The following is a 27,875-nucleotide window of genomic DNA, read 5'->3' on the forward strand; positions in this document are numbered from 1 at the left end:
AAGGGTTGGGTTAAGACTGAAAGAGTGAAATCTGGTTATAAGGCCTCTTTGTTACTTCATAGTGTATGTGTGTTTTTATGTGAGTGCATGTGTTGCTGTTTCTGCCTCATTCTCTCTCACACATATGCATAGTCTCTCATCATTTCTCCCTTCCTGTCTCTGTCTGACAGGGTATCCATTAAACATGAAAGGCTTAGTTTTTCTCGTTCATATGCACACACTCCCAAGGATAGACTGCTGTATTGCTAGGGTTCGACCATCTCCTCTGTGGCTTCTTTATTGACCATGAGTGAGTGTTTCTTGTCCAAGTATTTCAAATGATAGATTTTTATAGCCCTCAAGCTCCATTCATTGACTTTGCAATACTTAGTGTATTGTCATAGGGCTTAAAAGTAATGGTTTTTTATTAAATCAGTCTGAATGCTTTGTTTGCTGTGGTTACACTAAAGCCATAACACAAATGAAAAGTTATTTAATTAGTTGCTGTTAACGCCATGAGAAGAATGGGCTCTACCCTCCAAGGAATTAATGTTTTGATACATGGGTTATTTTGCCTCAGAGCTCTCCTCTTCTTTCCCATTTAGGTCATAAAGATATAATTGAGGCAGTTACACAAATCAGTGGACAAATCACTTGTTTTGTTTTGTTGTTGAGGCGGTAATCTGCGCTAATTGAAAGGCAACAGGAGAGCAAATTTCCAGTAGAAGAGCCACGATCTTCACTTAACACTGAACATTGTAAAACAAGGAGCAATTGTGATTTCATTTAAGGGGAAATACGCCTATTTTCATATGATTCATACATGTCATTCCTATGGTCTAAGACAGTCCAAAAATATTAGTAAAAATGAACAAGTCTCCTAAATGCAAAAACTAGAGTGCCAAAACTCAAATTTCTGATGTCATAGGGTATACAGTCTAGAGCTGCTCCATAGACAATGAATGGTGGACTAGACTGGACTGGACTGGACTGGACTGGACTAGAGATCTTATTGTCCACCAGGGGTGGAAATTTCTCTTAGGCTCACCAGACACAACAGACAACATAGTAAAAAGCAGACAAATAGTCAGTAAAACAAACATACAAAACACTTTTAGCTCATAGTCTGTCTATGGTTTAAAACAGTCACTTTGTTGAGTTAAGAATATTGATGGCACTTGAGATGAAGGAAATTCTGAGTATATGGGTACAATTTTTGTTTTAGTACGGAGAACACTACAATGGAACAAAGCTCATTTGGGTATAAAACAAGAAAACAAACATTTTGTGGGTGCACAAGATCAGGCTCCCATTTATTGTCCATGGAGCAGCTCCAGACTTTATACCCTATGACATCACATGTTTGGGACTTACTTCTCTGGTTTCTGGCTTTGATAGAGAGAAGCTCATGTTCACAAATATTCATTAAACTTTCCTAGGCTATGAAAATAACATATTGTAATCCTTAATTTAGGTGGTGTTCCCCTTTCCCTATTAGTTGGATCATACAATCATTGTAATGATGATACAAAGTAAACAAAGGAATTTTGGTTTGTTTGTGTTTATAGGGCAGATGCATAAGTATATTCACTGAATGGACTATTTCTATTGCTAATATTATTAATAACAGCCTAAGCTAATTAGTAATGCTTGTTCCTTTGCTGTTTATTTAAAAAAAACAAAAACAAAACATATACATATATACCGATATTTGCGCTACACATTACAACTGCGCAGTGCACACTTCCAGTACCATCATAGTAGTAGTCATCATAATTCTGCACTAAGGGAAAAAAAACAGTCATTGTTTGTATTTCTTTAAACCAATCACAATGTCTTGGGCGGAGCTACGCCTAGGATGCAGCAATAGTGCTCTTGCAAAATAGTGTTGGGAGGGAAATTGTATCGGTGGAGAGGTGAGCCCTGGCATTAAAACATAAAACACTCAAAGACGTTTTAGAATGTAGGTTGCTAGTTCAGGAGTTGTTGTGTAGCATGTTACCGTCTGAGATAGGCATCCAATGACAGGCTTTATACCCACAGTCTACATTCTGTGAGCCAGACTAGAGGCACTGTAACCCTGTTGTTAACAACAACACTCATTTTATAAAAAGTGCAGGAGGTTAGAATGATGAGTCCCCAAGTTTGTGTTCCTCTGACATTACACTGAAAATAGAGTCGCAGAAGCTACAAAATACAAAATGTTTTTTTTGTTTTGTTTTGTTTTGTTTTGTTTTTGCTGGCTGAAAGTATCTCTAAGGTGTGGACAATCCAGCTGGAATGTGAAACTAAAGTTTAAAATAAAAGTATCATGCAATCAGCATGTGTTTGAATTCAGAACGTTCCTCTTCTGTTTTGTCTTCAGGGAAATGGTTTAAACAGAGAAATGACAGACATTTCCCACAGCATAATCTCACTGTCGCTAAACTTCAAAGTTTTAAACTGCTGTTGTGTCAGACCGCTGCTGAATCAAACAAACATGTTGATTACCAGAGGCGTTGAAAGGCACCAGTAACAGATACAGGTGGTGAACCTAATTTGAGCAACAGTGATACCACAGATACCACTACAGTACAATCCAGTAATAAATCTGTGAAGCTCATAGTATACCAGTGTTGCTGAGACTTTGCAAGAGAGGCATTGATCCAACTATATGGTCATTTAAGTGTGAACAAATACAAGGCAGTGTTTACAATATAATGCAACCAACACACCACAAACTACAGCCTCAAAAAAGTGTACTTTAGAGATGAATAAGTGATAGTTTTATTACAAACAGAACAATGTAAACCGGGTTAATGCGTATTATCTTTCACTTTAAACACACACGATAAAAACATTTTACTGATATCATCTTTTACAATGAAGCACACCATCATATCCAGGAATTCAAAGATGAGCAGTGAAAAGAATCTATTTTTGCTCTGTGGTCTTGTGCTACAGCGGATATACGCAGCACAAAGAATGTGTAGCTGATGACCGCTATCTCTAGCTAACATATAATTCAGTTTGGCCTCTGGTTGTGTATTTGTGGCTTCAGTTGCCTCAGATCTTTCAATCTGACAATAGTCTATGGATTTACTTACATTTTCCTAATGCAAACATTAAATAGGACCTATTATGCTTGTATCGTTTGTTTTTACCAGAAGGTGTTTATTTGTTCTAATGGTCAAAAAAACCCCACTTTATTTTCCTCATACTGTCTGTGCTTCAACACCTGTATTCATTCTCTGTCTGAGATGCTCTGTTTTAGTGCCTCTCTCTTCAAGCAGCCCCTCTCCCAAAAAATCTGCTTTGATGAGTCAGCGTTTCCGGTTCTTCCGTCTGACACCTCTGTACCGTCATTGCTGAGAAATGACTGTAGCAGAGAATAAAGCTCCTTTTTACTGTGACAATCACAAATAAAAACGTCAAAACACATCTGGACATGTTCCAGCAGGAAAATGATCTGAGATGATCTTAAAAAACAACATATTTCCCTGATATTTTTTTTTATTTTTTATGTAGCTTCATGTAGCAGTGGAGGCTATGTAAGATAAACACTTACCAGTAGGATGCCTGGAGCAAATGACCATAGAAAGAAATCCGGCACACTCTGACATCATGCTGCAGCCAGAGAAGAGAAACCTGTTAGAAACATGAAGTTCAAATCGGTAAAAAACCTGAGGTTTTGCTCACAAGGATTGTTTATGCATCACCTTACTACATTATTTAAAACTCTGGCCACATTTAATATGAACATCCTTCCGTATAATATTATGTAGAAGACACAAAATATGGAAAAGTAAAGTGTATATATTTGCACACTGTAACTGAGTTTACTTGTGCGCAATTTGAATAGTTGCATTATCCTGTCAGCCCAAATGGCATTCACATGGTCTTCACTAAAGGCATCTCTTTGAGAAATTGTCTTGTGACTTCACCGATGATAAATACAATTCCACTAAACCAAAAGGCTCCATTTGGGTGACGGAAGTGGCTATTCAAGTATAAAGAATAAAACAACATACATTTTCACTCTCCCAGTTCTGTAACAGCTGCTGGTGATATGAGGAAAAATGATTTCATTGTTGAGTTCCTCCCTAACAGCCTGCACTGTAAGCCAATCTGGAAATGGCACTCAACCTAATTCTCATCTCCGTGTATTATAATGGAGTGCCTGAGTGTTATTTGAATGAAGATAGATATTGTGTCTTGGGAGGGTTAAAGCTAATTTCCCCCAAGCACTAGTGTCAGGTTCTCAGATGGCTGCTTTCGACTTTATCTAATAGCCATTTGTTGGCTGCTTCATCCTCCAGTTGTTACTCTCTTTCTCTGGTTTCCTCGCTGTTAGTGGAGAAGATACTCTGTGCTTTTAACACAGAGGTGTCCGTTACTCCTGGTATTTTCAACCATATTTAGGTGTGTATTTAAGTAACAAAGCACACTGAGGAATGTGACATGTTTTATATTAGGTGGGATCGTATGTGGTGTGTGGGATAGGTTAGACACCACACTGTGTGTGTGTGTGTGCGTGTGTGCGTGTGTGCGTGTGTGCGTGCGTGTGTGTGTGTGTGTGTGTGTGCGTGCATGTGAGTGAGTGAGTGAGTGTAAACAGAGCTGGAAAGCAGCTTGCTTTGTATTTGGAGGCTGGAAAGCATACTTGGTGTGTGAGAGATATATAGTGTATCGCAGGGAGCAGTTACTGAGTGGAAAGAGTGTGTGTGAGACAGTAAGTTGTACAGCTGTAGATGGTGAGGATTGTTATGATGAGCCTCCACAGCTGCAGGAAGAAGAAATGTGGTGGAGGTGCTGACTGCCTGGCTGCAGTCGACTTGTCTGTCTTTCTCAAATTGCCTGCTTGTCTCACTGCAATTGTGTAAGGATTTTGAAGTACTCTTCAGACACCAGAAATACAAATGTTGTCTGTGTTTCAGTTTCTTGTCACACTGTAGAAAATGGTGTAGTTGCAGTCATGCTTCTTTGCTGTGGAGTTTTTGACCCCTAGTGGTGCTGTAGAGCAATGTTTTTGATGAGGGGGCCCTGTATTGTTTGTATTTTCTGTTTTACGAGCATGTGCATGAGGACAGCATGAATTCACAATGTGCCTTGTGATGAGGAACATTAGCCTAAATATAGATAAATCATGTTGTCTATAATGAAACCTCCACAGGATACCTTTTAAACGTCAGACTCTATCCTCAAGATTGGGTTGTTTTCGATATTGCATGTGCGTCATGTGAACACTTCATGTACCATGGTGTGTTGTAATTAGCCAGACCCAACCTCATGTGGAGGACAGGCTGAGGGTGGGTTACCTTCAGGCAGCAGGCCATCTGTGGGAACCATCACAAGCAGTCGGCGATAATGAGAGAGGGGCACACGCAATTCACCCCCTGGTAGGGCAGAAGCAAGGCGGACCAGTAAGAGGCAGGCTGAAAAAAACACATCAGCCAACCAGTCATAAAGGCTGGTGTAAGCCACTGTAACTAAACAGAGATTTGACAGACACCTGTGTTTTTGGCGTGGGATATTGCCAAAATCTACTTGGAAAGTATGAGTGGAAATGCAATGTGTGATTTAAGGATTTCATACCAATTTTATAAGAGCGACAGTGTCTGTGTGAAGAAAAATACCTTGTTCCCCTCAAAGTATTCTATTCTTGGTTAGTGTTGTCTCTGACTCCTTCTGTGTCTCACTGGCCCTGTCCACAGGTATTGGTCCAGTGCTTGGCCTCTTATTCATCCCTCTGATTGGCTCAGCCAGTGACCACTGCAACAGCAGTTATGGCAGACGACGGCCTTTCATCTGGCTGCTGTCTTTAGGAGTCCTTCTGGCACTCTTCATCATTCCCCATGCCGATGTACTGGCTGCACGCCTTGCCTGGGGTGGGCGCACCCTCCAGGTAGCATAACCGTTTATTGTTTGTGATTGTTATTTTGGTAAATTCTACATGCACAGTACACAAGATAGAAATTAATTTCTACCATGGTTATGATTTAAATATAACTTTCTTTAATGTCATTGCTTTGCCACAGGTGGGATTCCTTATCCTTGGGGTGGGCCTCCTTGACTTTTGTGGACAAGTGTGCTTCACACCACTGGAGGCTCTTTTGTCGGACCTTTATCGGGACGAGGAGGACTGTGGCCAAGCCTTTGCCATGTTCTCCTTCATGGTCAGCTTGGGAGGCTGTGTGGGTTATTTGTTACCAGCCCTGGACTGGAGCCGCGGCCTGCTCTCTGCTTACCTAGGAGGCCAGGCAGAGTGCCTCTTCTCCCTTCTCATCCTCATCTTCATCTCCAGTGTGCTCATCACCATGAAGGTGTCTGAGGAGCCCTCGTGTGCCAGCAGTGGCTTGGTGGGATCTGGATCTTTACTGGAATCAGGAGCAGGTACAACGGAGGCTGGCCGGTGCGGCGTGCCGCGGTCATGCTGTTACCTGCTGAAGTGCAAGCTGAGGCTGCTCAAGTCTGGACCTTTGCTGTGTCTGCTGAGAACTTGTTGGTCCATGACCCCAGCCATCTACAGGAGCTACTGCCATGTCCCGCGGGTGATGAGGCAGCTTTGTGTGGCTCAGCTCTGCAGCTGGATGGCGGTCATGTCTTTCATGCTTTTCTACACGGACTTTGTGGGGGAAGGCCTGTACGAGGGCGTGCCAAGTGCATTACCAGGAAGTGTGTCCAGGCAAAGATATGATGAAGGTCAGATATCCTTTATATATTTAATGATTTATGTTTTAAGCTTATTTCTTTTGTCTTCAAATAATATTTTCTGAATGTCTAAGTAGCTCATTGTGGTATACACGTTAGATATTATGAGTCGGTGCCTTTCCAGGGTTGGGCATCATCCATTGCTGATGGCTGTCAGTCATTGACCCCTGAGCCCAACATTGTGATTTAAAAGCCCCTGCTGCCCCCGTCCATTTGTCTGTCCGTCCATCCACATGCATGTTTCCAGCCATGTCATCCAGTGCTGTTTTTCTTTTGTTTTTTTTTTTGTTTTTTCTGAGTCAAAACGTGACAAAGCAGCATTTCAAGTACCGGTAAATCATTAATAGCTTCCGTTCCATAAAAACTTGTATTGCTCTAGTGGGATTTAAGACATGTCCTATCTTTTGTCATCATGGCTTTACCTCCACCACCTGCCCACATAAACTGGCTTAGGATCCATCCTGGTTGCACTGTCTGCTCTGTCACAGCTGGCCAGGATGCGCTCGCATTCCTCAGGCACAGGTGGAGGACAGAGACAGAGCCTGTGTTCCTGCATGCCTTCATGCCTTCCTGCTGCCCTCATTTTGGCTCCTGTCAAGGTATAGAACACATACAGCAAAAAACAGTCGTTAACATAGACTCTGATGCAAGACTTTACATGAGGGGGTGAACATTTTCTGTAGTTATGTCACTAAACAAGCAACAAATCCCTTTGGTAAGTATGCTTAAGCCAATGTCAAGCCAGTCCAAGGAATTCCAGGTATTACTTCCCACCTCCTGCACTGAAATGGTAAACAAACACAGTCTTTATCCTTTCCTGTTCCTGCTCTGTAAATGATAGAGCTGTCACTAATCCTGCTAGACAGTTGTATGGCTATATTTTCTAGCTATGCAAATGCTTAGCTGTATGATTCTACCTTAATATAAACGTTAGATACACCTGACCAAATCTATTGTGTCAGTGGTGTAAGAGGGAGACTTCTTTCTTGGTATATTTTACCAGACAGTGTTTGAGAAGGAACAGTAAAGAGGAAGTAAACAGATGTGAAGCAGACCATCTTGTCCATGTTGAGAATTCGCAGATGTGTTAACACAGTGGTCCTTGTTTGAGTCAAGTGTTTGTAGTCTCTTCTTGTTTACTGTTCAGCCAGACTCCCTATCTTGCACCTCATGTCTCTATCTTCTGGCTTTTCCATTATCTCTCATTACCTAATTATGTACTCTTCAGCTTCCTTCCCATTGTATCTATCTATCCTTTCCCAATACTGTCCACTGTTTTTTTCGTCCTCTAATCCTCGTTCTCAACCTCTCTTCTCTCTCACCATTCTCCCTCTTTCATTTGACATTTTCATCCATCCATCCACATTCTTTTCTCCTCTCTCTTTCTCCACCTCTATCTCCCTCCCTTCTTTGTTTACTTTTTACTTTTCCCCCCATCTGTCCTCCCTGTGCTTGCTGGACCACGAGGAATGTCACACTCACAAAGAATTAATGTCAAGGAATCGGCACACAAAGAACATGTTCATTCAAGTCAGGTAGACGGCCAAAGCACACAATTTTGAGGTCTGTCTGAGCTGCGTTTGTTTAATCTGAAACACAGCGGATGTATTAAACCACATCATTCAGCCTGCAGATGTTCCTCTGCATCAAGGTAATCTGCTTTGTCTGTAGTTGCATCAACTTTTTTTTTTTTTTTTTACTTCACTGGTATAACAGTTTGTGATCATCTTTCCTACTGGGAAGGATTGCAATGCAAAGTAGTTATTGGTGAAGCTTGTACTACAGGAACCATTTTCCCATACTGCAGCAGTTCTCCTATGTGCACAAATTCAGTTGCATTCTGGCTCGCTCCCATATCTCGGAGGGCTTAAATTTCGGTCCTCATTAGCTTCTGTAGTGTTTGTAAAGTGGGCTCGGCAGCTTTGCTTTCCAGGAGTAATACGATCCACATACTCCTTTCACGTAAGTGATTCTCTGCTCTGCTGCTGAACTTCTGACCCACACTGTTCACGGAGAGCAGGCTGAGAGATTGGGCTGATAGCAGGCAGAAATAAATAACAGTCCAGACATGACGTCACTCCAGCTTTCATGGATTAGTACTGAAATTTAAAAAAAACCCTTTAATTAAGAGGTGAAATAAATATGCAGATAAGGTTCAAAGATGGATAAAAATAAATAAATAAATGTAAAAACCATGTAAATAAAAAAAACAGAACTTTCAACAGAGATGTGAAAAAAATATGTTTTTCAAAGAATCCACACTCAAACAAGATTATCAGTCTTTGTGTCAATAAATTATTTGTTTTATTTTTGTTTTTAGTATCATAATTTGACCATATGACTTGATTTCATTACTCTGAATGACAAACCACTTCTATTAAATAACTGTAATGTAATATGGCACTGATGGAAACACTCAAACATGCATACAGAGAGAGAGAAACGGAAAGAAAACCCAGCAAGATCCTGCAAAATTCCAAAGATTGACCAGTGTGGAAAAATATAACAGACACAAATTAAAGCAAATGACTGTTATTGTGCAGTTGAACAGAACGCTTGAAATATCATTAAACCTGCTGCACTTCCTTTCTTCTTTAATAGCTTAAACACAGAATTTAAATAATTTTAACAACCGGGACAGAGGGAATGTTAATAAATATGGAGCAGCTTTCCCACAGTGAACAAAATCCCATAGTTGACTAAAAGGTTTTTAAAATGTTGTCATTACTGGAAGCTGTTGCATTCTGTGAATCTGTCAAAACCTGGAATTCTAATTCTAACTCTGCAAGTCTTTGTCTGTTGTTTGAACTTAAAATTCTGCCTTTGTCAGGTTGTGAGACCTCATCCAAATTCCTGTTGTCTGTCTGGCTGACCAGGCCAGACACAGGCTAAGGGGCACATTGCCTCAGTAAACAAGGACCAGCCTGTGTGTATCGCCCTTTCAGGTTTTTCAAGGATGTATTTGAGGTTAATGCCGTCTGTGATGGTCCAAGTTAGTCATCCCTAACAGTGTGTCCGTGCCACAGTGCTCTGTGAATGTCTCCCTGACCGGATCTGTGTCTGTGTTTTATGAGCTTGAACAAGCAGTAGGGTTTTCTATCTCACCCAAAGAGCTGTTAATGCATCACAGTTTAAATTTAACATACGGTTGGCAATCACGCATGCTGTGCATCCTTCACTGGATGTGGCCCTAGAAGGAAATGATTAGAGATAATACAGACGTCAGATAGCTCCTGTACTGACAACAAAATAGGACAATGTTTTGTACCAAGGCAGCCATCGTTACGGTTGTGTCTCATTCAGAGAGATGCCATGAGTTTTATGGGCTTGGCTGGTTGTAATACAAATTCCATTTTTCTTCTTTCAGGTATCCGTATGGGCAGTCTGGGCCTGTTCCTGCAGTGTGCTACCTCAACCTTCTTCTCCCTGGTTATGAGTCGTTTGGTTCGCCATTTTGGCTCGCGGCGGGTCTACATGAGCAGTATAGTGAGCTTCACAGTCTCTGCTTTGGTCATCTGCCTGTCCAAAAGTGTGGTCTTGGTCACTGTAATGGCAGCCCTCACTGGCTATGCGTATGCCACACTGCAGACTCTGCCCTACACACTCACCTGCCAGTACCACAAGGAAAAAGAGGTAAGTAAAGATCTCATAATTTTATACACAAGGAGAGGCAAAATCTGGATGACTGAGAAGTTGACTCTTCCCTTGTCTCATTTCAGGTCTATATGCCAAAAAGGAAAACCAAAAGCGAGCATAAAAATGGTATTACAACTAAGCGGGACTCTGTGTATTTGACTCCTGTGGAAGAGGAGGGCGGAGTGAACCACAAAACAGGGACTCCCTATGGTCATGCTTTCTACAGCCAGGACAGTTACGAGTACTACCCCGGTCCACACAGCCAGAACGGCTCATCTCTCAGCGCCAGTGGCTGCGAACAGGAGGAGGCCGAGTCTGGGTTTGAGAAACGTGGTGTGGGTTTGGACTTTGCCATCTTAGACAGCACCTTCCTCCTCTCTCAGGTTTTCCCCACCCTCTTCATGGGCATGATCGTTCAGTTTGCACAGTCCGTGACGGCCTATATCGCCTGCTCTGTCATCTTCGGTGCCGTCGCCATCTACCTGGCCAGTGAAATCATCTTTGACCAAAAGGACCTCAAAAGCTGAGACTTGGATGCAAAAGATGCGGGAGCGATTGGAATCACAAGTAACCAACCAATCATTCAGGTTCCATGGGTGGAACGCAACAATGCACTACTGTTTCCAGAATGCCTTGCTCTAGTACCGTGTGTTAGCTTTTATAAAAGCTCTGCGTTGGGGAAGTGTGTGTCAGGTTATTAGAGAAAGTGGCTCACAAAAGAAAATGTAACAAGAGACGTGTTTTCTGCCAACGATGTGCAGTTTCTATGGTAGAGCAGATAGAGTTACCTGCCACCTGAAGAGTCGACACCAACTGTGTGCTCAGGTCAAGTGTGATTATCTCTGTACTAAATGCAATTGAATTCTATAGAAATCTCTTCAAAAACCTTGTGTTTTGACATCTTTTCTGTCCATCAACTTTTTTCCTCAGGTACCACAAACAGACTTACTGTAGAACTCATCAACCTCAGATACACACCTTCTAATCCTTTTTTAATGGTCTTATCCTGAGCTATCCACAATTTTTAAAGTCTGTTTTGTACGCCAAACAACATGTTAAACACAGTGTTGGCTTGTTCATACTCATCTGCAATATCTGGAAGCTGATTATCAGTTGATTGAGTCTGTTTTTATTCACAGTGGCAAAATGGATAGATTAATGCATTGTTTCTACCCGTTCAGAAAATAGAATTACAAGTGGGACCATTGGACTTGTCCATCCAGGATGAAAAATACTCTCAAAGGGGTACTCCAGTGATTTATTATTGCAACTCCATAAAGTTGGGGGACTTGTGAGAGAGAGATTTGAGAAAAAGAAAGGTGAAATTATCTTTGTCTTTTAGTCCCTACAATGGGTCAGTCTTCAAAAATAGTTGGTCCTATATAATACAACTCAACATCATCTTTCATTAGACCTTCCCCACGTGGTAATTGTCATCATATTTTAAACTCCATGCCCTCAATCTGTATTGCAATTTCTCTTTAATGCCTTACATGTCAAACTGACGTCAAAGAAGTGGCGATGAAGGTTGACGAATGCGTCCCCTCACGTCGCCTGTGTTGTGGCCATAAAAGTTGCACTGAATATGGTGCAAAGACTACAGCCAGTGACCAACTAGCACGCACAGGTGCCTGCAAAAAAAGGAAATAACTCTCCATACCAGCAGGTGGCAGTGGACTGTTTTCGTCACTCACAAAGGGAAACCGGAAGACTGACATGAGGATTTAAGACGCTAGTTAGCCAGTTAGCGCATAAACAACACAACTCGATGTTGTGATCTCATGCCCTTTTGACTTTAACTGATTGGCTTAAGCACTTCAGTTTCTCTTCTCGTCCACTGAGCTGAACTGCCAATCAGAGTGATTTCATTCACAAACAGGCCTCACTGTCTCTGACACCGATTCAACATGCTGAAATAGTGAAAAAAAAAAAAAAAAGCCAGCAAGGGCAGACTAGTGCCAACGGTGCGGGACACACTGCAAAAACTAGGGCGACAGACACTTAGCAACACTGATCAACAGCAGACGGTTGACTTGGTGTGTCAGGGCCTTTACTCAAAATAACCCTGATGACATCACTATGTCATCATGCAGGTTATTTTCTCATACCTGTCAAAGCTCCTCCAGTGCCAAAGAGGACATTAAACAACAGCATTCACAGGCTGAACAGTACTCCCCATAACAAGTAAAATGACCTTTATGTGTAAAATTGGTGAGTACCCCTTTAAAAATTCAGCTGTACTCTGATGCTGGGCCCCGTCTTATGTGCCACCCCCACATGTCCAGTGTCGTCTATTAATTAATGAACAGTTCTACTGTAAATATTTTGTATACAAATTTACTGTATATCCCTATGGGAATTTTGTTATGCAACCTGTTGAGGTGAGGTCATCGACTGTGGTGGTTTTAAGAATGAAGCTGTTTACTGGAAGTGGAAATATTGCATCAAACCTTTTCTGTCTGGATAATCAAGAGCAGTTTAGTTGACTGCTCCTCCTGTCCACCTATGCTTCTGATCAGGACAGTTGTCTCAGGTTAGTACATTGTTTTAGGATCCCATCCTGTCCTTATGCCACTGATAAAACACTTTCCCTGCTGCCTAAACTTTCATGTTTTACTGTGTTCTCAAATGACAATCTAAGACATCTACATAGGCTTGTTACGTAATGCTGTGTGTAAACATGTAGGGAGATGTCTGATGGAAGCCCACTTCATAGCACCCAATCATGAAAGACCAAAAAATGTTGTGCAGTAAATGGAAATATTTGGTTACTGAAGAAGACGGTGAGAAGGCGGTGTATGTTGGGGGCTGAAGGCCAAGCTGAGGTGTGTGTCTGTGTGTGTCTGTCTTTCTGTCTGTGTTTGTCTGTGTGTGTCTGTGTGCTTGTGTCTGTGTGCTGTGTGTCTGCATATACATAACATGGAGGACAAATAGTAAGAAAGCATTAGAAATATTTAAGTGCAAGGCTAATGAAAAACGATATGACTCAAGTGCGTGCAGATTTTTTCTCACCAGTTATAATAAACTATATTGACTTCAGCCTGGCCCATATGATGCTGTGTGTTACAATGTATCGTGGCCTTCAGTTGAGCTTTTGGCCAGCCAGTTGGTGTAAACACCATTCTTGTTTCGCAACCGGTAAGAGAGTTCATTTGAGCCTTTTGTATCCAGGTTGTCTGATCCCACACAACGGGTGATGAATTGGGTTCTGCAGATACAAATAGTCCCCGAAGGATCTTTTTGGCTGAGGTGCGCTCAGTGTGAGAGAAGGAAAAACAGCAGAGGATTTGTTTGTCATGTTGACACCACTGCAGAGCAGAACACTCAAGCAGCTGAATTATCCTTTTCACCCCGAAATGCACAGAAAAATATTGTTTAGCAGTAGCTGAAGTGTCAGGAAAAAAAAGGTTGTTTTACAAGTGCCTGTACATTTTTTCAAACATTTTTTGTACATATGTATTTATTTATTATGCTTTTATTACAGAATAGCACGTATTAAACTATTGGCCTCTTTGGCATCGTTCATACGTGCAATGGTGAAGGCTGTTTCTGTGAAAAAGATAAATTATTTGTATAGATGTGGAATAGAAGCATCATCAAACTATAATTTATTTTATCATTACACACTCTATCCTGTGGCTCTGATAACATCACAGAGCATATAGCAGATGAGAATACAGAAAGTTACCAGTATTCCCTCTTTGGTCATTTTCCACATAACCTGTATGTGCTGAAAACTTTACTCCTGTCACACAACTGAGATGCTTGTGATTTTTTTTTTTCCAGATGCAAATCAGAAACAGCATCATTGTGTCAATACTGCTTTATCTGGGTCTTGTATAACCACTTGTTTGTTCTTATCAGAGATCTGTGCTATTGTTGAATTTAACAGATAAATACTAGATATCCTTACCTGGGTCAGTGGAGTTGCTATCAGTCCCCGTTGCTCTCAACCAAATGCCCTGTTTCATTTCAGACAAAAAAAAAGTGCCAATGGTCCGACTATGTTAAAGGCCAGAAGTGTTCTGATGTCATTGATCAGGTTTTTTTTTAATGGCTATTTGTCATACGATTTTAGTCACCTGTGTTGTCATCATAAATGCATTCAGCCATAACAAAAAAATGTATTTCATTTCCATTATACATCAGATTGTGTATAAATATGCAGTTACCAAATAGATTTTATACAAAATAAAAGAGCTGCATTGTTAATGAGATGTTGTCCTGGAGTAAATTATTGGTCATTTGTGCATACAGTATTGAAACTCAAATGTTACAGTGGTCTCTTCATTTTATTTATGTTTAAATGTTTGAATTAATTTAATCTGACGCACTCTGTGATCTGACTCTTCATTTTAAGTGAGTGTTTTGCAGTGCAAAGTATCCACAAATCTCTCTGCAGTTTGACTTACAGACACTAAGGACTAAGGGTTGTTCAGCAGTGGTTGAAATGAACTTGGAAATGGTGCCATCCTTTGGAAATCTGGGGGAACTGATGTGTGCAAGAGAGACTGCTGGTGCGCAACTGCACTGGCCTCACTGACGCATGGGCATGCTGCTGGTGGCATTATCTATTACATGGAAAAGACGATAGGCTTTCATGTTGCAGGGAATGGCATGCTGACAATGTGTGCCATTTCATGACGGGCCTCTTCACTTTGCTCCTCATAGTTCTCACGAATGCACCACGGGAAACGCACGGGTTATGGTGTACTATAAAAACATGATACTTTATTAAAATGCCAGTCTGGGCCTCCGCCGTGCCGTTGAGCTGAAGGGGAGTCGGTGTCTTGCTCAAGGACACGTCAGCAGGGCGGATGCTGGCCGACACTGAGGTCTTGAACCCTGATTTTCGCGGCCGGGGCGCTGCGGGCACCCTGCTGGCTCTCTGCTCCAACTGATGCGTCATTTTATGCCTAGAAAAACACAGATTTACTGGGGGAAGTTCTTGAGCGGCGCAGCAGAAGAAGTGGGACCACAAGAGCCCTGTCATTGCTCTCCGGTGACAAGTGGGCCTGTTTTTACACCTTCCTTCTAAATAAGGAAGCGGCCTGACAGACATATGACCACCGACCCAATTTGGGAGCAGCCCGAGTGCCCCATCGCGTCCCACGGCCGCTCAACGCCACCAATAAGCTTTCTCCCCTTCCAGTCCAGCAGTGACAGTAGGCTATTCCCCTCAACTCTCTGCAGACTTGGTATTTTTCCTGCTGTCAGCACCCTGTCTACCCTTGTATTGTCCCAGCGGTGAAGTCAGCATGATGTCATCTAGGGATGCGATAGCCCTGGCAAGGTTGAAACAGGGTTTTTGGTGAGTGGTAGAGGATTTATTCCGAACTCCTACCGAGAGGGAGACAGAGAGGGGGGAAGAGAGAGAGAAAGAGAGAGTGTGTGTGAGAGAGAGAGAGGCGCGGAGGAGCTGCAAAACATGGTAATCACCACCACCAACATCACCATCATCACCATCACCATCACCTCCAGCTCTGCCGCGCACTCTCCCGTCTCCTCTCCTCCTCTGCACCGGGGCTTGCGTTTCATGCCCAAAGCCCTGATCTGCGCTCCAAAAATAACCCTCAGCCAGCATGCCGAAGGAAGCAAAACAAGAAGAGCGGTATTTTTAGGGTCATTAATTTCGACCACGTGGCCCGAAGGTAAACCGGATGGCCGTTGCGCAAAGGCTCCTCGTCAGTATGTCCTGCGAGGCCGGCACGCCGCACTGGACGCTGACCGCGGTGGTTCTCCTGGGCTTTCTGCTGGGGATCGTGTCAGCGTACCCTTTACCGAGCAGCAGGACAAATGCAACTTTACTGGAGAAAAGATGGGAGACCCTCTTCTCCCGCTCTGTACTGGGGATCTCTGGGGAGAAACCGGAGCTGAACTGGGAGAGTGACTATCTGCTGGGCATCAAAAGAGTGCGGAGGCTCTACTGCAACGTGGGCATCGGGTTTCACCTTCAGATCCTCCCCGACGGCAGGATAAACGGTGTACATAATGAAAACCAGTACAGTGAGTTATACCTCCACCAATGTAATGCAATAGACATAAAAGAGAGGCAGAGTCAATAAGCATGGATCTGTGATGAGCAGGGCTAGTCTATCCCCTCTATTAATTTGCATGATCATGTGTCATCCGTCTCTGAGGGAGAATTGAATTTCTTCCACGGCAAATACAAATCTATTAAAAATAAGTATCCATCAGTGCTGAGCACCCCCTTCCTCCCCCCTCCTCCTCCTCCTCCCCAAGCTCAACCATGACATGAATGTATGGACGCTTTTAGACACAACTTATTTTTACGCAGCCCTGTGAGGGCGGTCCCGAGACCAATAGCCGTGCACGTCAATGCAATTACTGCAATTATTGCAATAACCAGAATGCGCTTAATTGACACGCGCCTGGGGTGCAAATGTAAGATGGGGTGAAAGATGCAGAACAAAGGCTCGGCATGCTGCGCAGCAATCTGCAAGGTTACACCCATAGACGCAGAGAGAGCACAATGCTACAGTCACTATGATAAGACACTGAATGAGCCAGGATGATCGGTTGGTATTTCATTTGATTTTTTTTTTTTTTTTTAATTTTACTCTGATGTAATATTTCTTTATCTTGTATCAGGTCTAATAGAGATCTCTACGGTGGAGAGAGGAGTGGTGAGCCTATATGGGGTGAAGAGTGAGTTGTTTGTCGCAATGAACAGCCGTGGAAGGTTATACGGAACGGTAGGTATGCACAGTATTCCATTTATTGTCCAGCAATGTTAGTTAATGGGATCCTGGAAATAGGTCGCACTTGCAGCTTGATCCGCCTTTATTCCTTTCCTTTCTTTCTTTTTCTTTAAAAAAAAAAATGTGCCAGTCATATTTTGGGATGCTGCCCTCTCTGCCAGCAGGGGGGCTGCTCATTACGCGTTGCGAAATCCCCAATATTTTAATTTCACCAGGAATTTGCAAAGCTCTATTTAAAGCGAGGCCTGGTGGCCTATGGGTAAATAATGATGAGGTTAACAGATGCAGGGTTCAGTGCACACGCCTGTAATGTGGTCGTGTGTGTGTGAGTGGGAAGGAGGGAAAACCCCCTGACGCAATGAAACCTGTCAGCAGGGCTGGAAATCGATTTTAACGGCAAAGCGTTTATTTTGCAGGGCAGTGCACATCACACACATCCTGGGAGGCAAAGACTCAACTCATCCAATTCAGCAGCAGCAGCAGCTTCTCCGTTCTCTAACCTCCAACACATCTAAAACACACATTGATATTTTTTCATAGCAGAAATACATTTTAAATCTAAAAATGTACATGCCTGACATCACATCTGTGTCCTAAGAGGTGTTGCCTGGACAGTGTTACTCACACCTTATAACTGTACAGAAGCTTCCAATACTACAAAACATGCTACTGTGTGTAAAATATGCACGTTTGAGGCATTGTGAGCACTCCAAAGAGGCCTCAATGCACTGCAGCTTTGGGATTTTGTCATATCTGATGCATCCTCAGATAACACCTGTATCTGAAACGTGGAAATATAGGGCATTCTGATTGTGGTTATAGCACTATATATTGATAAAAGTGATGGGACTATGGCAGATAAAGGATTTTGTGCAAGGTTTAAGATCATCAGTGATAATGTATGGATTTCTCAGCATCATTATCAGGCTTTTAAGGCAGTAAGGGGTGTTAAGATATGTAATTTTGATGGTCAGAGATGAGTTTGTAGCCTATGGTTTTAATCAACACATGGGAAGGAACTTTAAATTGCTGAAGTACACACAGCAATAATGGACTATAACTGAAACTAAAAAGCAGTGTCACAAATTCCCACTGTATTTTAACAATGCTTTTTCTCAGTGTGTGCGTACTGCTGCTGAATGTGTTGGATGTTTTATGCATTTCCTTTGATATATGAAATGCTGCTGGCAGTTTTACAGAGAAAGAGGACTTTTTATGTGAGGTTTAGATCACAATAACACATATATATACACAGATCATTCATTGCAAGAAGCAGGTTTTAGCTGTAATTTTTATGGTAGAAACTGAAATTAAATTAAACTTGAGCCTTTTATCCTCATAACACAGATAAGATGTATTTGTAGAATTACTGTAGATAACCTTTAGAAGCTGTGATTTGTTTGCTTCTAGAGCAATGACAGCTATTAATAAATGTTCCTGGTGGTGGGGGAGGAAACATTGTGTTTAGTAGAGCCCTGCTGACATATGGCTGCTGGTTTGCTCGCTGCGGCCAACATATTTGACAGACACAATGTGAGTCGGTTATCTGGTCATGAGTGATGAAGTGTTAGCCTGTGAGCGGGCTGATGATCTGATAAGAGATTGAATTAGGCCACATGGCTTCTGACGGCGTGTGTTTTGCTCTGCTACTGCACACTGTACAAGTCATGCACTGTCAGCACTGAGCAGTCATAGTGTTCTTCATAGTGGCAGATACTGTATTCAGAGATTGTCTTATATAGAGGGGCTCTGTGTGGGAAATTGTCATCAGTGTTACTCTTCTACCTAAAATCTTCCTGATATTGTAGAATTCATTCAAAGTTTCTGTGACTGCAGTGCTTCATTGTCTTGTTTCAATGTGTCCCCAAGCTTTTACTGCATTCATTATAAAGGAATAGAGACTGATACCACTCTCATTACTGCCTGTTTAAGCTGTAGCCAGGAGAGGATGATCTTAGTTTAGCATAAAGACTGTAAACAGGAGATAACTGCTAGTCTGGCCAGCCTACTCTCACTGTAAAACAACCACGCAGTTACGTTAATTGCAAGGCGGTTCCCTCTAGTGGCTGTAGATTTCATCACAGGAGAGAGGAGAAAGCGAGGTGACGCAAAGAAAGCCTCAAAGTCTGCGTAATGTTGTACAATTATCGAAGAAGCCCCTACGTATATTGTGGGCAGGAGTGGCGGTGGATGGGTCAAACAAACACAGGACTTTTGCCCAGGAGACCGATGTTTTGGTCCTGAAGTGTAGCATGCTACGCTAGTGATGAATGTACGTGTCATATGTGAGTCATGTTATGTGACATACTTCACGTTACATCATGGACAAAAATACTTATTTAATGCCAATCTATGATGTTTTTCCTAAACCTGAACAAGTTGTTTTTGAGTGGAACTACGACTGTTTCATGTTGAGGACGTGTTTAAAACTGCGACCTATACAACAGTAATGTATGTTGTTTTGGGGCCGGTCATATATGACTTCTTGGAAGTCAGTGGAAATGGACCCATTCTGTTCTTAAGCTATGAGAGAGTGTTGAGACTGGCTCTGCAATGGTTAAAAAATCTGGAATTTACAACACCTAATGAACATGTCATATCTTGTTTGTTTAATCTGTGCAATAACCACTGTGAAACAACAGTGACGAACGAAAAGGTCATGGTCTTTATGTGGTCCTATTTGCTGAAAGATTAATTAAACAAACAAGATATAACGGCAGATGTTGCCTTTGAACACAGTAGGCTAGCTGTTTGCCAGTTTTCAGTCTTTATGGTAAGCTTAGCAAATGTTCTCCTGGTTATAGCTTCATATTTAGCGTACAGACAGGAGAGTGATGTCAGTCTTCTCATCAAACTCTTGGCAAGAAAGTGAATGAGTAAAATTTCTCAAAATGTTAAACTATTCCTTTAAGTCCAGCAGTTTAATTTAATTAAGGTTCTGTTTTTTTCTGTAAATAGACCACCACTCCAGAGAAATTCCTTGTATGTGTTAAATATCAGCAGATAGTATACTGTACTTAAATTAATAGCTATTTTTAAAGGAGCAAACTGAATACACCTGATATTTAACAGCTGCTGTGAGATTGCACAAAGATAACTCCACATTGTCAAATCGTAAATTCATTGTTCCCATTGCTGTGTGTAATCTAAATTTAGCTTTATATTTTTGGTGCATTGCACAGAATCTTTTTAAAGAGCTATTTAATGTTCTGCCATCATACTGCAGCTTCAAACTGTCTATTTCTTGAGCAGCTCATTAAAATGCACGCTGTGTGTCTCTTTGTCCTCTCCAGACAGTCTTCCATGACGAGTGCAAGTTCAAGGAGAGCATGCTCCCGAACAACTACAATGCCTACGAGTCTCTGGTTTACAGAGGCTCCTACATAGCACTCAGCAAGCATGGCCGCGTGAAGAGGGGCAACAAGGCCACCACTGCCATGACTGTAACGCACTTCCTACCCCGAATATGATGAGCAAAAACTGGCAATAACAAACTTATTTGCACATGTGGATTATTTCCCAGGTAACATAAATACCGTATACGTACGTACAAACACAAAAGACAAAAATGGACTGTAAAAGAAAGAAATACCACTATATCTGATAGTATTTATTCAAACTTTATATGTATATTTGGGTAGCTTCCTTTGTATTAGAAATTATGGAAATGCCATTCTTTGCTGCTTTTATGATTTTCATCATTTTGTGATATGACGGGGATGGAGAGGTGTCATTTATCCCCTCGGTTTATATGGGTGCTTGCTGGAATTGGTTGACTCCTTGCCCTGTCAGTGGAAGACAGTTCATCCTTTTGGAAATTAAATGGATACGTTATTACCTCAAAGCACCATACCCTGAGAAGAAGAAGAAGAAGGAAAAGAGAAATGTGTGCATGAAATTTCTACAGAGAAGAATGCCTGTCTACTGAAAATGTTTTCACCCATCGAGGACTTGAGCATTTCCCTTCCTCTATGTTCGATTGTCTCTGTCACTGTCAGGTCAACTTAGAGCACTTGCAAATATGGCGGTGGTTTTTCTTGCTTCGTCATGAGGTGGCGGTGCCTTGAATTCCTACTTGCGGCCCCCTTACCCTTGCATGCGAGAAATGTGGTGCTCAAGTCAGAAATAGGAATGAAACGCAAGTCATCACTCCCTCAGACACCACCGGGGGGCTATAGCCCAATTCCTAGAGGGCCAGAGGTTTCTCCACTTTATTTTCTTTCCATAATTAGATCAATTAAGTAATTGAGACTCTATGCTGCACAGGACCCAGTGGAGCCTCTTGTTAATATGGAAAGCTAGATTTAGAGTCAGCACTCACACCCGCCCCCCTATCATGTCCAAGGGAGCTTTGACAATCCCAGGTTTTACTTTCACAAATTTTGTAGCCGGATCATCAGGCCAGATTGAGTGTGCAAGTGTGTAGTATATGTGTGGGCATGCATTAATTTCAAGTATGTATGTGGAACTGCTCGATTTGAGAGCTGCTCAATTTTAAAGGTTTTTTTCTCATTGTGGGAGGTCAAGGGAGCGTCTGTGTAACGGAATATCATAGACCTGACACTATGAAGCAACATGTCCTCAATTTCTGTATATTCCCCCCTCAGTTAAAACTGAGTTGGTGAAATCTGTTGCATCTGGTCTGTAGCCTTGATATTTTGCTAATTTATTCGATTTGTTTTTGAAAATGTTGATTTTATAGCAAAAGTATGGAAGCCAAGAACGGCCATGCCTGCAATTATTTTTTTAAACGCCGTTAACTCAAGATCATGAGTTAATTATTTCCTTATCTCAAGATAACAGAGCTTGTTTTCTCTCAATAACAGGTTGATTTATGTTGATTCTCTAGAAATATTCACTAGATAACGATCTCAAGAAAACAAATGTTGGTTTCTCGTAAGAAATTATCTTGTTATCCTGACGTATCGGCCTTTTGTTTTCTCGAGAATCTACACACTTTAAAGATATACTATGCAGGAATTATCAGTTACTGTTTGTCAACAGCATCTCCAGTGAAACTAAAAGCTTACCCCAGATCGCTGTCGTTTTGGAATGAACTTTGATGGCTTGGCGTTTCGTGTTGCTATATTTGCTTTTTTTTCTGGCGCTGTGTCCACGATTTTCGTAGCTTCATCTTAGACACATGCTGCATTTGATCTGGCACCTGGTTCCTATCCTTTTATATGGTCACCTGCGTGCTGTGCCCTGGAACAACCCATACATTGCAAAATAAAAATAAAATATGATGATACAGGCAGAGGGCAAGTCTCTGCAGATGAATACACCACCACACACTTCTCGTGGGTCATAAGTGATGAGTCTATACATTATGTTTTAGGAAAATCCTGCATAGAATACCTTTAATCCATAACCATGAGAAAACAAGCTTTGTTATCTCGTGATAACGGCATTAAAAAACAAAACTGCAAGCACGGACGTTTTCAGCTTCTGTACAAATGTGACGAGGGGAGCTGTTTGACCTTCACAGATTTGTTGTTGATGATATTTGGCACTTAAAGTAACATGTTTATGCAGAAATGAGTGAAGTTACAGTGGATGTTCTTGACTTATCAGTCCGCTGTAATGATGTTCAGCTGCATTCATTTAAAAAAGTGTAGATACGGTAGTTTGGTTTCAAGAGAACTGCTTCAGAGTTCATGATCCTGGGATATGTGAACAATACTTCAGGTTACTCATTCTGTCTGACATTTACATGATGTGGATTGCGCTTATTGATCCCAGATTTTTCAACTTATTATGCATCATTCAGATTGATCGCTGAGTCACAGTATGACGTCTTGTGAAACATGAGCAATGTTGCAAAAAGCAGTGAACCAAAGGGTGATATTAGCGATGTTCATTCAGGCTTTGTGTACGCAGCACACCATACTTGAATTCAACAACTGCTCGCGCTCCTCTTTCAGATACTGTAGTTTTCCATTGTGGAGACAAAAGGGGGGAGGGTGAGGAGGACAAAGAGCGAGCGAAGATGAAGATAGCAATGATGTACAGAGGACTTATATGGGACTCTGCATGTGGCACTGGTTGTTTGTTTAACTTGGCGAGGATGTGAATAATGTAGGGTAAAATACCTGAGCATCAGACAAGTGGGCCCCCTCGTTTGTTGATGTCAGACTGGACGGTCAGCGCAGGGCCCTGAGATTCTTGTTCCATTCATCTGAGCCATTTTTGTACCAAGGTCGAAGATATGGGCTTTCTGTCCTTTGTGCTAGTGATGTAGGCGTGTTTTCTGCTCCATCTCAACAACTTTCGTTCTTTTATGGAGCGCTGCACCTGTTATGCTATTTCTTGCTCAACTCAAAAATGGTCATCTTGTAATGTGCAATGAAGATATGAAAGATTCTGCTCCTGTCTCGTACTACTGGTGCAATTGAGCTAGATTTCTTTTTTTATGATTTATGATTATATTTTGGTACTTGACCTGCAATATTCTGTAAGTAGCAAACCACCAGTCTGGCCAGTTTGGTGAAATATGATCAAAGAAAAGTAGCAAGCTATAGATATATGTTATCATATTTTACCTCATGCCCTTTCTAACATTACTGTAACGCACTGACAGAATGTCTGTGAGCAATGGTTTACGTGCCCTTTAAGCTCCAGCTTATGTCTAGTAGCAGAGGCGAATGTGCAGTATTTGGTCAGAGTGAGTGTTTGTAGCGTGTGTGTGTGTGTGTGTGTGTGTGTGTGTGTGTGTGTGTGTGTGTGTGTGTGTGTCCAACTGAGCACGCTCCTGTCATGTTCTGTTTCTGCCAAAGCGACAGTAGAGATGGTATCAGATCAATTTACCTTGAGTCAGGAATAACAGGGCATTGTCTGACTGTGCAAGCTGATGTACTGTGCTCTCCCTCAAAGGAGAGGATGAAGACGAGAGGCATGGAAAGAGGCGACACAGAGGCTACTGAGGGATGTCTGTCAAAAGAAAGCACTGACTGTGATTTGAGCTGGTAGTTATGTAGCAAACGGCCACTTAAAAAGAATCAAATGCTTCCAGGAAAGGGACACTTGAGTCATACAAGTTGTCTGGTGGACTGAATACTGTGATCCAAGAGAGCAACTTGACACTCCCAGGATGTTTATCGTTTTTAAATATTGTCACCACTGATAATTGTGTTTGGGGGGTTTTGCCTTGAGCATCTTGTTACTCATTGTGACTGGTGAGTCTTTATGCGATCACTATGATCAGAAAATGATCACTTGTAGCTTTTTTTTCTGGACTGATTTTGTGGCAGTGAGGATTTGGTTGAGGACGTATTTTGGCTGATTAGCCAAAATATACAAAAGGTGCATTTTTATTTAATTAAATTTTTTTAATGGAGTGCAATTTACTGAGCAGGGATGCTGTTTTCCCTCGCTACACTTTCATCAAAACAAGCCGACATGCAAGATCACAAGCACTTGTTTTTGATGACAACATTGTGTTTATTACTGTATGTCACTTCTGATTTCTTACGGTATGTTTCAGAGGACACTGTCGACACAACCAGCCATGAGTTGAATGGGAATTGTAAAGTCACAATGGCTTCTCAAGTAGTAAGGGAAATCTGATAAGTTGTTTACTCCAAAAACAACTCGGCACGGTGTCACATTTTCAAAGCTTGAGAAATATTACTCTGTTACAAGTCCTACAACTTTTGCATGATGTTATTTTGGAGGCACAAAAGGTTGTACTGAGAGAACGTCGTTAATGGTGTGTCACATTTCAACATGAACCTTTATTTGCTTCATTCTGCATTATGCATATAGAGTTCTGAACGGACTACGTAGCAGTTCAGCCGTTTGATTAAGGATCCAGTGTCTGGATTCTGCCATTGTGCTTATCATACCTGTTCAGCTGGTTTTAAAATGTGTTGGTTCACAGGGAACTGGAGGTCTGTTGGAGGATCTGGGATCAGATTTGTGTATGCGTGCGTGTGTGTGTGTGTGTCTCTGTGTGCGCGTGTGTCCCTGTGTGCCGGCAGCCTTTGTGTTTCTCTCTCAGTTTTCTATTCCTGCACTGAGGGGAGAGTGCTTCCTCTGAGTCCCCCTCCTCTTTTTTAACATATACCTCACCTTCTGCCTTAGTTCCGATTATTGAAATGATTGTAAATTAGTTTGAAACAACAGACTTCTCCAATCATTTGTTTCTGAAAAAAAATATGATGATGAGTACGTAAAATACTATATTACAAATGGTTTTCCTTTTATTTTTGTACGTATGTGCTGTGCACAGCAGTCAACTGTATTCCTGAGATGATAATAAAAGACATTTTGTAAAAGCTGTTGTGATTTAATGCTTTAAAGTTTGCTTCGTCATGCTTCCTGACCCTTGGACAGATTTATTATAGGATTATTATAGGGACTGGGGAGGAAAATGTTAAACCTAAAGTCAAAGTCATGTTCAATGAATTACCATGAGCCAGTATGTGGCGCCCTCTACTGGTGGAGCTGACAACAGGTGGAAGGGCAACATTTTGACAGTTGTGAAAGTAAATGTGAAAAACTGAACTGAAACTGAAACAGAAATTAGTACAAATTGCAGTAATAGGATTGTTTTTGTCATTTCCTGGTAAACTGGACATAACTGTAATTTGGCTCGTCCACCATGAATTAAATGCTAAATTAACATCACATATAGAGTCTTTTAGTCAGTGCACAGTTGGTCAAGTGAATGTTGAAAAATGTCAACAACAACAACAAAAAAGAAGTCAAACTTCAGGTCAACATATATCAAGAATAAAGTTTCTGATAATAAATGAATGAGGAATGAATATCTACTTTGGTTTAAACGGAACAATTATTTTAAGGAAATTCCTCTGAAAAATAAACTGCTTTTCCAACTCAACACAGCAAATTAATAACCTTCATCTCTATTTATGTACATGTAAACATACATGTAAACTTATGTATGTCATTACAGGATAGTTTCAAGACATGATTTGGAAATAACAGACCTGTAGCCTAAAATAAAGCAATATTTTTGTTCCTGTTTTTTGGCCTCAGCAATAAGTACAATACTATCACTGCTCAAGAGGTTGAGTCCTACATTGAATCTTTTTTTTTTTTTTTATATTTAGATTTTATTAGGGGTTATACAATACACAAACAGACGAAGGACAGTGCAGTACAAAACATTGCAATACTAGGACAGTATTACATAAACAAAACAAACTACATTACAAGGAGTCACCTGGATAACAGTCAATCACTAGGAACATCAACAAAAAGCCCTGTTAACAGTCTTAGTGGGCAAAAGGCCTTGATTCAATGGGACCACATTATGCTGGGGTGGGGGCAAGGTGCTGTGCTGTCATAAAGTTTCTAATTAGTCCTACATTTAATCTTTCTCTGTGGTGTCATATTCTTCCAGGGAGCCCAAAATGTATATTCATAACTCTGCTCATTAATATGCACCTATACAGTAGTGACATTCACAATGCTGAAACAGTCTCTTCATTCAAATACCTGTTTGGACTCCTCATTTAGAATTTATTCGCAAGAGGATACAGCAACTTATTTACTTTCTTCGTAGCCTCAGATCTTTTGGAGCAGTAGCCAGATTATTTTTCAGTTTTCTAAATCATTGATTCAGAGTGTCTTGCTGTACCGCAGTACGATCTGGCTCAGCAGCCTATCTGTAAAACTTAAAACCAAACTATATTATCAAGTCAAAATTTGTGCTAAGAGTACCAACCTGTAGCTCACTCCTTTAAAGCAACTCATCTGACTCGTTGCATGTTTTAAACAGAGACTACAAACTTCTAACAAATAGGCGATTTAGAGTTCCTCCACTTAACCATTACAGGCTGAAGGATTAATTTATATTTCACTCTATCCTGTTGTTAAACTTAAATCAGTGTGCTGCTAACTGAGATGTAAATCCCAGTGGATATAATGTTGTGTGTGTAATTAACATGACTGTTTTATGTGTTTGGTATGTCTATGAGAAGTCGCATCTCATTGTATGGTACACAGGCTGTGCTGGCATTTACCATCTGACACTTGCTCTAAATATTACTTAAGGCTCAGAATATAAATAAACGAATGAATGGTGAGGAATTTTCTCACTTCTTTAAGGAGGTAAAAATATAAAACCACCAAAAAATGCGGCCACAAAGGGAGTGAGAAGCGGGGGATGTGTGTAGTTAATTCATAAGCAAGGCATGAGTCATTTTCCTTGGAGAGGTGTGACACAAAAGAATTAAATCACCATCAATGATCAGTAATTTCTACCTATATGTCGTAAAGGTATCATTTACTGATTTTGCCCTGTGGGCTTGAGAACATGTTGTTCTTTATACTAAATGTTTTGTAATTAAGAGCTCCCCTTCCATGAACTTTGCAGGCAGGTGAATTGTGTGTGCCAGAATCCCAACTCTACTTGTTGTTTTCAAAGTCTGATTCAAACAAATCAATCAGTAAAGTACAAAAAATAAAGATTATACAAGTAGTTTGGGAAGTTTGTTATTCTTACCTTAGTTTTTCTTGTTTAAAGACACAGATGAGTGAAGTTGAGTCACCGTCTCCTTCATCATTTTAAATCTTCTGCTCTCTTCATCCTCTCCTCTGCCTCTGGAGTCACAAGTTTAATCTTTGTGTTAGATTTTTATTTTTTTTGCTTTCAACAGAGTAAATAATCTACAGCCATCTACAGCAGAAAGTTCTCACAGAGGTATTTCCAGTTAGAGTTATAAACCTTTTGTCTCCTAAGCAGATAAAATGGTATTTTACCAGTTAGAGCCTGCAGGAACGTCAGCTATAGGCTCCTCCACCTCCTCATAACCAAAGAAAAACAGGTAGGCTGTCATTTTGGTAAATGAGTTAGCTGGTTCATCGACCCTCTGTTTAAAT

At 41.2% G+C, this 27,875-nt stretch overlaps 2 protein-coding genes and 1 long non-coding RNA gene across 6 annotated transcripts in view; 2 read left to right on the forward strand and 1 right to left on the reverse strand.

Annotated features, from left to right (window-relative positions):
- slc45a3 (solute carrier family 45 member 3) overlaps positions 1-11,893 on the forward strand; it is a 36,168-nt gene extending 24,275 nt beyond the window's left edge. For both annotated transcript variants that reach the window (XM_050072384.1, XM_050072383.1), the window contains exons 3-6: positions 5,673-5,863; positions 5,997-6,660; positions 10,037-10,302; positions 10,389-11,893. In XM_050072384.1, coding sequence (XP_049928341.1) covers positions 5,673-5,863; positions 5,997-6,660; positions 10,037-10,302; positions 10,389-10,832 — 1,565 coding nt within the window. In that variant the 3' untranslated portion in view covers positions 10,833-11,893. The remainder of the gene's footprint in view (positions 1-5,672; positions 5,864-5,996; positions 6,661-10,036; positions 10,303-10,388) is intronic.
- LOC126407470 (uncharacterized) lies at positions 19-27,840 on the reverse strand. 3 transcript variants are annotated; one of them, XR_007571797.1, is made up of 6 exons: positions 27,756-27,840; positions 27,499-27,596; positions 7,092-7,260; positions 5,277-5,393; positions 3,527-3,606; positions 19-3,365 (listed from the first exon to the last, which is right to left on the reverse strand). It is a non-coding gene; the product is annotated as an uncharacterized LOC126407470 (long non-coding RNA). The 3 variants fall into 3 exon arrangements; XR_007571796.1 differs by having other exon boundaries at positions 19-3,337; positions 5,277-5,354; positions 27,756-27,838; XR_007571795.1 differs by having other exon boundaries at positions 19-3,337; positions 27,756-27,838.
- On the forward strand, positions 14,575-23,390 carry LOC126407469 (fibroblast growth factor 6-like). Its single transcript, XM_050072387.1, has 3 exons — positions 14,575-16,311; positions 16,918-17,021; positions 20,321-23,390. The coding sequence occupies exons 1-3, from the start codon at positions 15,966-15,968 to the stop codon at positions 20,495-20,497; spliced, it is 627 nt and encodes a 208-aa protein (XP_049928344.1). The 5' UTR covers positions 14,575-15,965; the 3' UTR covers positions 20,498-23,390.
- Positions 27,841-27,875: the final 35 nt, after the last annotated feature.

The sequence above is a fragment of the Epinephelus moara genome, chromosome 20, assembly GCF_006386435.1.
Source record: "Epinephelus moara isolate mb chromosome 20, YSFRI_EMoa_1.0, whole genome shotgun sequence".
Taxonomy (NCBI): Eukaryota; Metazoa; Chordata; class Actinopteri; order Perciformes; family Serranidae; genus Epinephelus; species Epinephelus moara.

Excerpts from the sequence above, each read along its gene's own strand:
- LOC126407469 (XM_050072387.1), top strand. The coding sequence starts at position 15,966 with ATGGCCGTTGCGCAAAGGCTCCTCGTCAGTATGTCCTGCGAGGCCGGC. Across the intron at positions 16,312-16,917 it reads ACATAATGAAAACCAGTACA|GTCTAATAGAGATCTCTACG; the intron begins GTGAGTTATACC and ends ATCTTGTATCAG. Across the intron at positions 17,022-20,320 it reads GTGGAAGGTTATACGGAACG|ACAGTCTTCCATGACGAGTG; the intron begins GTAGGTATGCAC and ends TGTCCTCTCCAG.